The sequence below is a fragment of the Pollicipes pollicipes genome, unplaced genomic scaffold (assembly GCF_011947565.3).
Source record: "Pollicipes pollicipes isolate AB1234 unplaced genomic scaffold, Ppol_2.1 Scaffold_4295;HRSCAF=5057_pilon_pilon_pilon, whole genome shotgun sequence".
Classification (NCBI taxonomy): Eukaryota; Metazoa; Arthropoda; class Thecostraca; order Pollicipedomorpha; family Pollicipedidae; genus Pollicipes; species Pollicipes pollicipes.
The window spans coordinates 9556693-9573052 of NW_023596461.1; the positions used below are offsets into that span (position 1 = coordinate 9556693).

Genomic DNA, 16360 nt, shown 5'->3' on the forward strand with positions numbered 1-16360 from the left:
TTACCTCCATTTTTTTATCGGAAAGTATCGGAAAATATTATAATCCGCACAATGCCCGTCCATCTGTCCGTTCGTCATCCACAAATGCATTTGCGTCTCGCCGCCAGTTCCAGCCGGCTGCACGAAATTTGGCATGCTGCCAGGCCAGTGGGTATGGAACTTTACAATCGATTGGCGATCGGATTGGACCGGCGGGGCACTGTCAGCGCATGCATACGTGCCCCATTGGTTTAAAGTGGAATACGCAACATATGCAACTTGAGAAGAAAAAAACACCGAAACGCCTGGCCAGGGATGGCAAAGCGTTCCAGCTTAGTGAAAAAGGTCAGCGACCAAAATGTACTTTGTCACGTGGTAAAAACGTTTTAGCTGAAAAATTGTGTGACGACCACGACAAAATATTGCAGCGCATACTGCAAACCTAGTAATGTTAGATGTCTCATGCCAGACTGTGCACTGTGAGTTTGAATATTATATCATAGACATCACCAAATTTTTCACTCAAAAACATTTTTGGCACATAACAAGACATGAAAATACGTATATTGTCGCTGACTTCATCCAGCGAGTCAGGACGTTTACCGCAGTGGCCAAACGTTTTCGCGGAGTTGGTTGATTTGCTACTGTCGCGTTCCCCGTTTCCAGCCAGTGGCCCATCTGTATTCTTTTTTTGTATTCAAAATATACCTGTTATGTAAAAAATAACATTAAAAAATCGTGTGATTTGAAAGTTGTGCTGTGATTTCGGCACTGGAATGTACCAAATATTCGCAAAGCAGATTTTGTTGTTTTGATTTTCGTGGAACCCGAATTAGTAACACTTTCCGGGTTATCGCCCGACACCTACATATTCGTTTAATCCGTTCATATAATCCCCGCTGGGCGTATCTTTGACAGGGTGGCGTGGCCTCAGTGCAACGAAGACACTACGGTAGTATTCGGAACAGACGTTGTGATGCAAAGTGATGCGATCGTGCGCGTTCGATGATATTGGTTCAGCGACGGCTTACAAAGACAACTCAAAAATCAAACTCTCAGCTAGGGTAGTCAAAACACGCAATGTCTAGATTGAAATCATCGCCCATATGATAAAATCCGTCTTCTTTTTAATCACAGCTTGGGCAGTAGTTTGGTCAAAATCCATGCACGCAGTTACAGACAGCCACATGACATTAAACGACACCGTCCTACAATGCACTACCATCAGGGACGTAACCAAAGGGCCAGGGTGGGGGATGGACCCTCCCCCTGAGCCGAGAGGTTTACACCAAATTAAAAATGGCACATGCCGCTTCTCCCCTGAGAGGATAAGTCTGGACACGTGTCTGACTGCCATGCAGATTGAGTAGGTTCTCTAGATTGAACAAGTTTTCTACTTGCCACAAACACCGTTGCGCCATGACGCTGTTGCATGAAATCACCAATCAGCGCAATCCTCTAGTAAACTTGCTGTGCTGACAGTCAAGCAGTGGCTATCTGGTAAGCAAACTTACTATCTAGACGCATTGTGCATGGAATGCTTTACCACAACACAGAACATCTTTCCCAACACTCAGGACATCAACAAAAAACACGGCATTAAAAGTCAAAGGTGAGTTCAAAGAGATGAAGACTTGTCCAGTTCCCTAACGTGGCTGCGGATAGCACCCAACGCCATTTTCGCGCCGGTTTCTGCCAAACACCGCACCCACCGGCACAGTTCTGAAGTTCGCCTCAGTCGGCTACCCTCTGCCACGCTCTGCTAACGGTGGCGACAGACTGAGCCTCTACCGGGGGCTGGTAAGGGGCCACCGGCTACGGCCGGACGCCGTGCCTGCTCCCGTCCTTGCTCCTGTCCTTGTCCTTGTCTCTGTCCTTGTCGAGCGCTCGGAGCCACGCGGCCGAGCTGGCCGACACTCCGTCGATCACGGGCCTCGTTCCCAGCCGGCTGGCGGCCCCAGACGGCGTACCGGCTGGCTGTTGCAGCCCACTGGCTAAGGCCGCTCCTGACCCACCCGTCTGCCTCATCTCTGTCTCCGTGCCATCTTTTCCACGCCTTCTTCCGCTCTGCACCCGTTGCTCCACGCCGTTCGCACCGTCTCCGCTGCCCCTCTCCGCCCCGTCGCCGCACTCCCTACCACCGCCAGCCACTGTTCCTCCGTCGCCTTCCTCTGTCGCCTCCTCTTCTCCGTCCGCGTGGCGTCTGTCCGTCTCGTCGCCGGGTGCGTCCGGCCCGTCCGCGTCGGTGCACGCGTCGGTCCGCTGGCAGCACGGACACGACGAGCCGGCCTGCAGCGCTCGACAGTGAGCGTGCATGACGTGCCGGCAGTGGACGCAGGCCGACACCTGCGCGTCGAACGGGAACAGCGGGGCGCCCTCCCAGCACAGCTGGCACGTCTGGGCGGTGCGGCGGCATGTCTGAGGAACGGCACCGGCCACGTTACCCGTCAGCTCTGACCCCAGAACAGACTGTTCAAGACCGATAGCTGCTGGTGCCATGATACACATGTGGTTGGTTCTGTGACAAACATCTGTGTGAAAATGCATTGCTTTCCTTATTTTTGTCCGCCATGCGCCATCGGCGTGTTCAGGTGTTTAAGTCCTTTCTCACTGAAAGCATTCAACAGGCGTTTCATGAATGTTGCTACCACAGCAAGTTATTTTTCACCGGTCATGTCGGTGACGTCATAGTCCAAAACGATTAGCAAAACATTACCTTGTTCCTGATGAAAAAAATAAGAACATCGTCCTAAAAAGAGTAGGATACCAGCGGTCCGGATGAGGACATGGAGAGCACAGAGTCGCTGGACAGACGGTCGCTCACCTCACACCGCTTCCGGAGGTGTGCGTCGAGCTGATCGTGCGCCTTCACCAGTACAGCGGCCAGCTGGCCGGACCACACGTCGCTGAGGTCGCGCAAGCTGTAGAGGCGTGGCGAGCCTAGCAGGTGCGGCCGGGCCTCGAGCCAGGAGGGCAGGCGCGCCCCGTCAGCCGGACACGGCAGCGCGCACCGTCGCATCTGCACCAGCCGCTGCCGCAGCTCCTGCCGACCGACGGCACCCCGGCTGCAGGGTGCGGATAGAACACGACAGGTATCTGCACCACCCGCTGCCGCAGCTCCTGCCGGCCGACGGCACCCCGGCTGCAGCGCACGGATAGAACACGACAGCTGTATGCACAATTATCTCCACCAGCCGCTGCCGCAGCTTCTGCCGGCCGACGGCACCCTGGGTGCAGGGTGTGGATAGAACACGACAGTTATCTGCACCAGCCGCTGCCGCAGCTCCTGCCGACCGACGGCCCCCCGGCTGCAGCGCACGGGTAGAACACGACAGTTATCTGCGCCAGTATCTCCACCAGGCGCTGCCGCAGCTCCTGCCGACCGACGGCACCCCGGCTGCAGCGCACGGATAGAACACAACAGGTATCTGCACCAGCCGCTGCCGCAGCTTCTGCCGGCCGACGGCACCCCGGCTGCAGGGTACGACTGGAGCACGACAGGCATCTGCACCAGCCGCTGCCGTAGCTCCTGCTGACCGACGGCACCCCGACCGCACGGCGCGGCTGAAGCACGACAGCTACCTGCACCAGCCGCTGCCGTAGCTCCCGCTGACCGACGGCATTCCGGCTGTAGGGTACGGATAAAGTACGACATGCATCTGCACCAGCCGCTGCCGCAGCTCCTGCTAGCTGACGGCACCCGGCTGCAGGGTACGGCTGGAGCACGACAGGCGAGCGCTGTGCCTAGGGCCAGCTATCTAAAACCACCGCCTTGGTACTGCTGGCGAGAAGCACTCCCGCAGGCGCCAGGAGGTCTTGGATGAACTCGACGGGAATCAAGCCAACGCGACGGCACGGCCGACGGGGCGTGGCGTCTGCCTGTCGGACCACCTCCAGGACGCAGCAGCCTGGCAGGTGGCCACAGCATGTTGAAGGCAAAGCTCACCCGTACGTGTCCCAGCTCCTCCACGTAGCTGAACAGCAGGTGGTTGGCCTCCTCTACGTCTAGCACGGGCCGGTCGAACATAAGCTCCAGGTACTCACGCACCCCGCACGACACCTGCAGCATGCGGTCGCAGGACATTGTTCTGTACGTGATCCGATGATGACTAAGAATAAGCTCATGGGTATTCACGCATCACGCATCATAACTGGGGCGGCATGGCGTACAAACATGGGAAATGAATGGCACGACTGCGACCGGGGATCGCCAGTATCCATCACCAGCGTAAAGGCACTTCCCGAAGCTCCTAGCCTCCCTTCCCCTCTGGTGAGCTGGAGCCGACACTTCGCAGTCGGGGGCCTCGTGCTCGCCTGCACCGGCACGTACCGGATACCTATGGAAGTCCCAGTTGCGGATGGCACGGGCAGGGATGATGGCTCGGTCACCGCGGTGACAGCGGGCGCAGAAGTAGCGGCCCGTGTAGTCGCAGAGCCGCGGCGAGCTGACCAGGTCCAGCTCGGCGTACAGGGCGCCGCGGCTCGTCCAGCTCGCGTCTGCCGGGCTCAGGCGGCACGGTCAGTCGGGTCTCACCCTCGGCGTACAGAGCGCCGCGGCTCGTCCAGCTCGCGTCTGCAGGGCTCAGGCGGGACGGTCAGTCGGGTCCCACCCTCGGCGTACAGAGCGCCGCGGCTCGTCCAGCTCAAGTCTGCCGGGCTCAGGCAGCACGGTCAGTCGGGCCTCACCCTCGGCGTACAGAGCGCCGCGGCTCGTCCAGCTCGCGTCTGCCGGGCTCAGGCGGCACGGTCAGTCGGGTCTCACCCTCGGCGTACAGAGCGCCGCGGCTCGTCCAGCTCGCGTCTGCAGGGCTCAGGCGGCACGGTCAGCCGGGCCTCACCCTCGGCTCGTCCGTGGGCCCCGCGTGCACTAGACTGCGCCTGACAGATCCCCGTGCGGGCCCACCGCGCAATGCAGCCGACTCGCTACGGAGTAGATGTGGTGTTACCCGTGCATGTACATGCATACGTATGCTCAGCTTTTGCATAGTTATCTTGGACACCGCCCAAGCTTTTCTGCTGCGGCAGGTGTCTTGCGGGGCTTGTGAATGCTTCCCCGGTTCCTATTCGAGGATGTCATGCGAGATGCACGGTGGGCCACCAACATGCTTTCATTTGAGTGCTTTATACGGCCAGGGCATGGAGACGCGCAAACGTGTGAAGTAGTTTTGTGTCTGTGCTAGTTTTGGTTGCAATCATTGACGGTGTGCTTACGATTTGTTTCTGATGGCGCTGGAAGTGCAATACATGTGAGCGACACGCATACAGAAATACAAAACCATTCCAACAGAATCCCTCGGTAACCTTCTAAGGTGTGTGCATAAGGTGTAGTGCATAACATAATATATGTCATGGATGGGTACATACCATGTCATGGATACACGTAAAACATGTCATCGTTAGTCAAGTTCAAGCTTATCCGTCTTGACAGCGTAACTCATATCACCCTGGAACAGCACCGTACGCGCAAAGCATTCATAGAACACGCCGCCACTGCCACTCCTCAGCTGTCAGGACACATGCCGTGATCTCACCGACCGGGCAGGACGAATCTGGCGCACTCGGCGCACTTGAACTTCTGCCCGCTGAGTCCAGTCTCCGGGCAGATGCGCAGACTGTAGGCGGGGTGGCGGCGGACCCGCTCCGCGGCACACCGCCGCCGGATCTTCCCCGCACACTTGACGTGCACACACAGGCTGCACCCTGCCGCCGAGTCAGGCGCACCCATTACCCCTACTCCGTGAACACGCCGTCGACCGACTGACTACGTCTTTATTCTCCTGGTTCTCCGAGGAATGAAGTTATCACTCGTGTCTTTATGTGCAGAATGCTCCTCTCAAATGCATTTAACAACTTACGTAAAAACGCAAAATTTGAACCGGGAAAATGTGCCATGAAGTTGTGACGCCAGGACCCCAGGTCAGGCAGGAAGGCGGCACTCCCCCAATATCGATAAATTTTACGCCATCGCGATGTGTTCGTGCTTTGCAACATAGAAAAGGTTCTTGATGACCTTTGACCGCAGGATCCTAGTGATTGTGTAAAAAACGGAACGATCCACTTTAAGTGTTATTTGTTAATGAAAAATACGGAATTCAATGTTTTGTTATTACCACTAATCTTCAAGTGGTGCAAAAATCTGGCGAACTTGCGCGTCCTTATCCCGCCCAACCCCAGTCGCATCTCGATTCGACCCTGTCATTGACACCAAGACTGCTTTGTGCATTGACGGCGACATCGTATATATCACAGGCGGTGTTCACTGGATCGACTGCGCATGCAGGGCTGTGGAGGATTTTTGTGTGCGTGACAGTTTTACTAGTGCCGACCTCGCTTATGCCAGTCCCTCTCGCGAGTCGGCGTGATAAATGATGTCAGTCTAGAGATTCTGTTTACCCGTAGCTCACACTCACCAACATTCCCTCCACATCGCAGTGCCCACGCACACAACCAACAGCAATCTTGCGTCTTCAATCGAATGAGTCTATGAGTACACCTGGTAACAAACGGTTCCCCTTATAAACCACTTCCACGCGGGAACAGTAACGATCGCCTGTCGTGGAAGTGATGTAATGTCACATCATTAGCAACCAATGAGAAACGTAGCGTACGTATTAACAACGGAAACGTACGTATTATGCAACGGACGCGGCTATTTGGCTAACCAATTATAAAGAGCGGAATCACTTCGCGATTCTCGAAACCGTCTGATGCAAGCGTTGGCTGTTGAGTCGCTGAGCATGACTTCTGAAAGCAAGTATTCAGTCACATTATGAGGTGTGCATTGTTCTAGATTTCGGCGGAACAGGTGGTATGTGGCCTGAATAGCAAGTCATCCAGACTATATACCATGTGGAACGTTAAACAGGTCTATTTGCCAGAAAGCTGGGCCTGAACAGAGACGGTTCTATTGCGGCACACCCCCTCCCCTCCCCCGGGTGGCTGATGCAACGCGCACCAACAGGGGGGAGGGTGACGCCATCCGGCCGGCGAGTCCGGCGGAGGGGGGGGGGGGGATTCTCGACCAATGAACGGTGGCTGGCGGTGGACCGCTTGATGCCGAAAAGTGGACTTTGTTACAAGCATTTGTCAACTGCGGTTCTTTTTTCAAGAACACGTCTGTTGGAGCTGGCCTTTTTTAGTAAACTTGCCTGTTTGGAGAAGACCGGTGGTCGAAATACAACATCTTATTTCAAGTAAATATTCACATTCTCTGACATATCGCGACAAAGCTATGGAGCTCAGTGTCATTTCAAAGCCGTTGATCTCTTACATAATTATCCTTCGGACCGCATTAGGTATTTGTGGGCACCTCTCAGCAATGTAAGCAAGGTGCTTGAGAAGCATTGATCGATGGTGAAATATGCTTAACGAGCTTTTTTCGCAGCGTGCCGGGCCGTCAAGATCCTGACGGGATGTTTAGATCCAGTAATCACACATTGGAAAACCTGTTCTACTCTGCTATTCTCTCCCGAATACTTTACCGAAAAATACTGTTGCAAATATGTATATGTCAATGGAGAACTTATACTCTAGAGGTACTAGAACGACAACCCTAGAAACTTCAACGACAGGAACGGTTCGACAGAGTCCAGGGTCGATGGTTCAAACCAGCATTTCCACACAAAATTTAGGCAAGGCAGGATGTCTAAGTGTAACGTCAAGTGAAATTTTGTACATCGTCAAAATTCGTATCAGTAAAACGTTTGCGGTCGCCAGTATTTAACGTCTGTTTAACGCAGATATCTAGATGAAAAATTTATTTATTGCAGAGCTGTTAATTTCTTTGCATAGTAAGATTGCAAACGCAACGTCACCTTAAGATCAGAACGGGTCGCAAAATATTCTGACGCCACCCTATATTACCCCTATGAAGCAGATATAAGAGCAGGATTGCAGGATGGCGAATTCCGGATTGAGATTTCCTTGTGGGGTTGCTCATACATTTCCAATTCAAATTTCAACCAAGATTGAACTGTGATCTCATCAGGAGTTATTTCATCAATCGTCGACCTTGAATTTCATAACAATTTAGACGGTTTGGGACTCACGCAAAAGCCGCTATTTTACGTGCTCTCTGGTTTCAGAAATCCGTCCAATCTGAGGATGCGAATTTTGAAGGAGATACAATTGCTGATCGGATTACAAGCTGTTCAGTTTTGTTTGCAAGTCGATCCGGACTATATTTCTGTTTTACTATCAAATTTTTCTTGCATACCTGTTGGGAGATGTCTCGAGAGGTTTGCACAAGGCCAGCCGAAAATTGCCATTGAGTTAAGTTGTCATAAAAACCTGGTACTCCCAATTGTGGAGAAATGTCTGGATATCCCAAAATGGCGTCCTCGGCGCCTGAGAATGTCGTGAGGACGACAAAATATTCTTAAGGATAAAGGGGCTCCTCAAGAGAGCCATGAGGGATTTGGCTGCCCATGGCGTTGAGAAGATACACAAGTTTTAAGACAAGGCACCGCCATTTCAAAGACGCCAATGCACTGTGACAGAACCTGCAGCGCCCAGCATACAAACGCCCGTAAATGTGATGCATTTCAGCACCGCCGCGAACCACGACCATTAACCGATTTGCTCACGTGTATTACGCTCGCCAGCTCTGCGTTCTGGTGGTTCGATGAGGAAGATTCTGTCCGGTTAGCACAGTACCATGTGCCCTGCGGTACCAACAAAAAAAGAACAAGTGTTGCACATTTGTATGCGGTGTTGAACTGAACCGGCCATCTCGAAGATCATTTGATTCTGTTCCACGGCCCCGCCCTTCTTAAGAATTAAGCCCCTCCAATTTCTGAGCTATACGCCCACGAAGGTATGCAGACTATTTCGGGGACTATTTCAAGGTCGCCCATGCTCCTATGATGCCATTTGCCATCCCATTAGCCATGTGGTGACCAAGGCCAACAAAAATATAATCGTCGAGTCGTTCATATCTGGTGTTCGCGAGCGCGATTTCCTTATGAAATAGCCGTCCATTAGCTCTCAATCAATGTTGTGCAAGGCACGATGACGTAATCAAACAATGACGCAGTAAAGAGAATATTTACTGTGCAGAGAAGCCGTGCTGTTTGGAATAGGCCTTTCCACATAAAAGAATATAAATAGTTTTAAGCGAGCCCGTAGCATCATGTCTGATGCTTACTTAAATATCTTCAAATGTGGAACGTTCCCTTTCAGGCTGTATCTCAAATGGACTTATGCTTGTTCCGAAAACAGCTTAAGTTATATGATGCGTAATGATTATGATTATGAGATTATGAGATTATGTTCACTGCTTTCTCGGCCAAGTCAGTCATTGGGACGAAGTCAGGTTCCTGGCTTCGAAGCCAAGTTCGAAGCCAAGGTAGCGTGGCCACAATTGAAGCCGAAAGCGATTGCTGCTAGGTTTGAATCTGCAGAACCGAAGCCGACGCTAGTGGCTTCTTATATATTTTAAGATAAAGCCGACTTTAAAGTCATTGGCTTCGAACTTATACCTACGAAGCGGAAGCTGAAGTCCAGGGCTTTGAATTCAGGAATGCGAAGTTCAAGCCGAAACCTTCAATTGGAAATCGCGAGCCCAAAATCGAAACCGAATATAATGTGCAACGTTGTTTTGAAATTAGAAACAACTTGTACCGGTGTAAAAACTGCATGGAATCACACAGCACGATCATAATTCTGCCAATGTCATAAGACGGAGTGCGAGCATTACAGATTGAATGTGTTTTCAGACTCACTCTCGTAAGTGTAAGTGGTAGATACACAATGTTTCCGACATTGAGCTCTCCGATCTTCGTCAGGTGTTCATTGGTCCTGAGAATGACCCCCTGGTTTTTGCATTTAAGAAAGAATTTCACATTTGTATGGAATTCTGAACTGAAGTTGGCAACTTGAGGAGCCTTCGATGCAGTTCAAAGCCCCGTCTTTCTCAAAATATAAAACCCTCTAGTTTCTAACAATCCAAAAGTATGAAGAGGAGTTTTTGCTGAGGAGTATGCTCTTCGATCGCTCACGATCTTGTTCTTTGCCTGTGAATAACAATTATGTTTCAGCACCGATCGACCGACACGACCGGGCACGAGAACCCGCACTGCAAGCTGCTCACGTGAGACGGGCCTGTATTAAGCGACGTGGTCATCTCTTTGGTGAAGACCAACCAGCCGAGTGTGGATCTTATGTTATTTTCAGCAATTTCATAAAATGAGGCAGCCAAAATTTAAGGCATATCTGATTTCTTGTGCAGCCTTAGTAGCCCCTTGAGTGAAGTTGACGCCCCTTCTGGAAGGGGTTCCACCGATCGGCATTCCTGGATCTGCCCTGTAGCCGGCAAAGAGCGAACCAACACCCCTGGATAGGCAGCAGACGATGTCCAAGGTAGACAGTCTTTTCGTGATGACCATTTCACTATACTTTTGTAATATGGCAGCAAAAAAAGTGGGAGGCAAGCCAGCCGAGGGAGGAACAGCTCAACATGGGGTGGAGGGGGGGGGGGGGGGGCTCAAAAGAATATGAATCGACACCCATGGGACCGAACACCAGCAGCCGGTCCCTGAATGCTATCTTTTGGGAGCGCGGTGCGTGACGAAGAATGTGAGTCAGCTCTGGAAAATAAGGGTGCATTTTTTTTTCGAAACCGTGGCTAACGTTATGTCTAGCACGATTACATCAGACCGCTGATATCTGCCCGCCGCGGCAGCTCAGAGATCAGCTATCGGTCAGCTCAGAGGTCAGCTGCCGGTCCGCAGCGTCAGTTCCGCCTCCCTCGGCAGTACAGATAACACCGCTGAGGAGGGGGGGGGGGGGGGGGGGCGTGCATGTCGAGACAGGAACGATCCGTCACCGTCCGGACTGGACATGAGTCGACGAAGGGCTTCAGATTTACAGGAAAGTAATCCAAAAGTATGAAGTGAGCTTTTGCTGAGGAATGTGCTCTTCGATCACTCACGATCTTGTTCTTTGCCTGCGAAAAACAACTGTGTTTTCAGTAGCGACCTTCTGGCCCACATCGCAGGCAGATATAAACAAACCTAATCGTCTGCCTGTGGTGTGATTTTTACCCTGTTCCCATTCTCGTTAGTTATCATTCACGAACAAACACGTGACAGATGGAGCGCCGCAAAAACCATCCAGACCGCAAACAGCGATGAGTATCCACTCGTGTGTTTGCCGGCAAATACCACGTGAGAGCAACCAACACGTCTCCGAGATGTCGGCCATCTCCCGGGTGTAGGGCGCCTGGGATTCTAAGTTGGGGAGGCAGGATTTTTCAGCGGGCCTGCTGGACAAAGTGGGCCTCCTCACAGGGAACCTCTTGGGCAGTGCTGCGTTCAAGGGGAGCCGGGGGCATGTGCTCCCTTATCGAACTGTTACACACATCAGTATCCATATGGGGAGGGTATGGTGAGTTGCATCACCTTTTATTTTGGGCTCCTTAACACCATAACTCAGGGAATAGGATAAGACGCTTATAGCTGCAGATGCATGTGCAGCAACACATTTTTCATGCATTTTTTGGAGAGCACGTCTTCTTTTTCTTGGTAAACAACCTCTGGTAAGCCGCTTTCATATGATACAATCTGCCCCACCCAGTGGTAAATGGCACCACATAGCAGGGAAGCTGCATCAATTTTTTCTTTTGCATGCAGCAGGTTGTATCGCAAGCACACTGAATGTGTCACCATACATAAACAAAAGGCGCTCCTCTCTTCTATTTCATGAATCGTCATCATTGTGACCTGACACAGATCTGCCCTTTTTGTATGTCAGTGTTTGCTTTACAACCACTGTCCCCTCGGGCTCTGTTACGCAAGTAGCAGTTAAGGATCTAGATATGTTCTAAAAATGCCCACTTGCTGTCTCGATGACGATACGTCATGACAATCATGTTAGTCCATCATTGACGGTAAACCAGTCCACGACATTATTGTCGGTACATTATATCACTGACACAACATAATCCATGCATAGCTCATACATGTACCGTCCGACGTCTTGGACGAAAGTCTGCGTCATCCCGCGAAATATTTAACTAGCAGACGCCATTTTCGCGGCATGTGTGGCACTTTACTTCCCACCACTCAGTACAGTATTAGGATTAATCTGGCTATACCGAAAGACCTTAAGCACATATTTCCACCAAACGCTAAAATTTTCAGCTATATGCAAAACTCATATTTGTCGCGCTCACCTCAGGACGCGCGCGCGTATGTGGCCGCCAATACACTGAAAGATACAGGGCGCTTTTGTGCGTCAGCCGGGTGGGGTAAAGCCGGCATCCGTCGCATACATTTGAAGCAAATAGTCCTGATGGCACTTGGATACGCTACAACTCGCCCCACTATGTACCATACATGTCTGAAAACCTATATGGGGTTACAACCTACATAGGAACTCCATGTCTGCGAACTACATGTCTGAAAGTTCAGTGCGTCATTAAACAAACCAGTTCGTCATTCTCAGGCCAATTTACACCCCGACATGAATTGGCACAAGGTGTATGGAAGAGCTCAGAAGGGGCTGACCGGGCGCTGACAACCTCCCCATTGAAAGAACAATGGCGGCGGTTTGCGGCACGATTTATGGACTATCAGCAGCAGGGCTCACAAGAGTTTCTCAGATGCCTGCTGTAGGGCTTTGGATTTGCAGGGCAGCGGTTGGGTTCACGAGGACGTGGACGACTTCAACAACCAGCTCAAACCGACAATCATCCACATCGATGACAGCCGCAGTGCCAGCCTGAAACCGCTGGAGCGCTGGAAGCATTTCTTGTTCCTGAAGACCTCGTAGTTCGGGGACCTGAGCCTGCCGACCAGATCAATGACGGGCCAGGCGCCATTGTTGGACTGCTTTGGCCTATTTGCCAAGGAAGAAGTGCTTGACGGAGATCAGAAGCCCACGCATGTACTCCATGTGCCAGAAGCGTCGAAAGTGCTCCTTGAACTTCATCATTCAGAGGTTCCTACGCATTCTCGTGGAATCTCTGAAAGCGCTCTTGCTGCAGCAGGATCAGTACAGAGATCAGTTCAATACCACCGTGGACTTCGCCCCCAGCCGGCTGGACCTGTCGCCACACCGTCTCCCATACCGAGATACTGGAAGTACGACTTGCACTGCGTGACACAGCACTGTGACGTGGCGCATTAGAGCCACTGCGAGGCTCACTGTAAACACCGCTATTTGGGAGTCCGGTATCAGTACATTGACTCCAGAGTCCAGCCGTCCGTGTGCTCCGCGCCAAGAGCTGCAAAGCATGCGTGCTGTTTTTCTAGCTGGTCGGTCACTGACCTGGTGCAGACCTGAACGCTATTACTCGAAGGTGGTTGAGAGGGCTGTCTCACCGCTCGTCGCGCCGGCTAATCGCTTTTGTAGTGTTCAGTTCTTTCCATGTATGTCGGATTCTGGCTTTAAATGCATAGTTCTTGCCATCAGTTGATGTCTTACGACGACTGCTGGACTAACTCTTCGAAAGGTTGTGTTCGTGCTACCACAAAGACAGGGACGACCAAGGACGTACAACTTGCCCGTAATGCTGAATTCCCCATCCGTATAATAACTTCACCCATAATGCTAAATCGTAAGAACCTGATTATATGTTTTGGCCCCAGAGAGTCGTTATGTGTGCTATACCCGAAGACGCAGTGATATGATCTACTGGTTCTTTGAAGACTTCCTACCCATCGCGAAATTCGTGAGCAGCTTGAAAGAAAAAATATCAAAAAATTTGACGCGTCGTGGGCGGATTTCTGCATGATATTGAGGTGGCTGGCTGACCGATCAGGGAACGAGCAGAAGCCAACTGTCAGGGCTCTTTCTTCTACAAAAGAAGTGTAATCTAGCCGATACCAACGCTGGTGGCGTAGCTTTCTCCTTACATTTTGGTTCAGACTTCGATTATTTACCATCCATGTTTATGCTCTGGAATTCATGCAAGGGATTTCGGTGCTTGGTGCCTTTAGATGGAAGCGAGCGCATCCTGCAGGAAGGAAGAAGTCAGTCATGTAAATTGCCCTTGAAGTAATCCCGTGGTGTTCATATTTGAAAAGGCAAAGCTCATTAAAATGCCCTTTAGGTCAGACAGTCCTGACACATGGGTACTCGACAATGGGAGACTTCACGGTTTAGACAGGCCCGGGGCTTTCATATGTGATCGCTAGCCTTTGCATTTGCATTCATTTTAGGAAAACTCCAGGCACGGATATCGGCAATGCTGGTTATTGACACAGGCACGTGTAAGGCTTTTACGAAATGCTAGGTAGATGTCTCAAAAAACCCACACAATCTTACTGCTTCCGCTTCGCGCCGTCGTTCTTAAATCCATAAATAACTATTTTACGGTTATCGACGCAAAACGGCAAGATTGGGTGCAAAATTTAAGCCCAATCCTTATCTCATCTTATCATTTAGTCGAGCCCTTTGATCAGATGGATTTCTGAGACCAGTGGCGGCGCTGAGCCATGCTCGTTGCGTGAGCGCTGGCTCCCCGTTCGACCGCAACATTCCGGGTCGTCGGCAGAACTCCGCGACGGCAAATTTACATGTCTATTCGGCACGGTCTTCCTCACCCTCTGACGTCACCTTAACTTAAGCGCGACTTCGACATTCCGCGGGATACTCTAGTCAGAGGCAAACAGCGAGGATATAAAGCGACTCAAACATAATCCGCCACTGGTGGTAGAGCGAAGGCGGACGCCCAAACCAACTGAGTCATCGTACGGGCAGGAACTTTGAGGAAACTTTGCCATAATTTAGAGATTACGCACTGTGAAAAATCAAACGGGTAGGAAACGTGTAAGTAGACCTGTCAAGAAACGGGTAATGGGTAGGTGTAGGCGAGAGAGCTTCACGGGCTGGTTAACCCCATAGGAGCGCATGCGATATGGTGACAGGGTGAGTCGGTTAAGGTTTTGGGAAAGCATGAGTACTGGTATAGTTAAGGCGCTTGCGAAATGTCGGACAGATTCCCCGTGAAATACGATACTACGTTACTGCTTACACTTAATTTATCTGTGATTAGCTCCATTCACACCACTTTTGCAACTAACCACGCAAAAGAGTAAGTTCAGATGTATACGATCCCGAAAGTCTTCATAATTCTTAATCAAATATCAGGTATAATGCATACTAGTGGGTAGTGGGTGGGCATCACTGGTCACGGCTGGTTAGTGACTGGGTGTGGGCACAGCCCCGTGGATAGCGAGTTGGTTAGGTTAAGGAAAACTTTCCCGCGAAGGACTCTAGTATGTGCACAGTCCCAGAAGTAGCCCATGGATCTAGTAAGGCAAAGGCTATACGTGAAGTCGTGTATTTTACAATTCCCTGAGCAGTGCCCCCTCCCCCCCTCACTTTCTTCAATTTTTGTCTTGGATTACGGCCATTGATCCAAACTTTTATCGAGGTTTGTTTTACTTGAAATTGATTTCTAAATCATTGACAATTTACATTTTAAGCGTGTGTACCGCATAATGGACTCTCCATGTGTCCTTCAGCAGACAGCTTCGGTTAGTCTCGTTAAGCATCATGCAATTATCTTGCCTGGTGCGCGCCATAGCACGACAAATATTGCAGCTGTTTCGTACAAAATCCCACCCCGCCCCTCCCCTCCGTTGCGCCACCCGCGCCTTCGTGTCGACGAGAACCGGCCCAGGCGCCTGCCCAGCAGTGTTCACAGGGCGGCAGCCCAGCCGACTTACGTTGGCAGGTGAGCCGTCTGTGCAAGGGGGAGATGATGAGCGCGCCGCACGAGTCGCACCAGCTCCTGAGCGGGCCGCAGAAGCTGGGGGCTGTCAGCCGGTGCCCGCCGCCGCCGCCGGTGCCGGGCTCTGACGGGGTATGGGCGGATGCCATCCGGTGCCGGCCGAGGTCCGCTCCCTCCGGCCGAGGTCTGCTGCCGCCGGCCGGGCTCCGCTCCCTCCGGCCGAAAACTACGGCCGCCGGCCGAGGTCTGCTGCCGCCGGCCGAGGTCTACTACCGCCGGCCGAGGTCTGCTGCCGCCGACCGAGGTCTGCTACCGCCGGCCGAGGTCCGCTCCCTCCGGCCGAGGTCTGCTGCCGCCGGCCGAGGTCTACTACCGCCGGCCGAGGTCTGCTGCCGCCGGCCGAGGTCTGCTACCGCCGGCCGAGGTCTGCTGCCGCCGGCCGAGGTCTGCTCCCTCCGTCCGAGAAGTGCTACCGCCGGCCGAGGTCTGCTGCCGCCGGCCGAGGTCCGCTCCCTCCGGCCGAGGTCCGCTCCCTCCGTCCGAGAACTGTTGCCGCTGGCCGAGGTCCGCTCCCTCCGTCCGAGGTCTGCTGCCGCCGGCCGAGGTCCACTCCCTCCGGCCGAGGTCTGCTGCCGCCGGCCGAGGTCCGCTCCCTCCGGCCGAGTTCTGCTGCCGCCGGCCGAGGTCCGCTCCCTCCGGCCG

General features: G+C 52.3%; 1 protein-coding gene across 1 annotated transcript; it reads right to left on the reverse strand.

Moving 5' to 3' along the window:
• Positions 1 to 971: 971 nt before the first annotated feature.
• Positions 972 to 5704, reverse strand: LOC119096679 (differentially expressed in FDCP 8 homolog A-like). The gene is made up of 5 exons (XM_037219570.1): positions 5515 to 5704; positions 4310 to 4476; positions 3926 to 4039; positions 2804 to 3022; positions 972 to 2397 (listed from the first exon to the last, which is right to left on the reverse strand). Exons 1-5 carry the CDS (start codon positions 5702 to 5704, stop codon positions 1795 to 1797), a joined length of 1293 nt encoding a protein of 430 aa, XP_037075465.1. The 3' UTR covers positions 972 to 1794.
• Positions 5705 to 16360: the final 10656 nt, after the last annotated feature.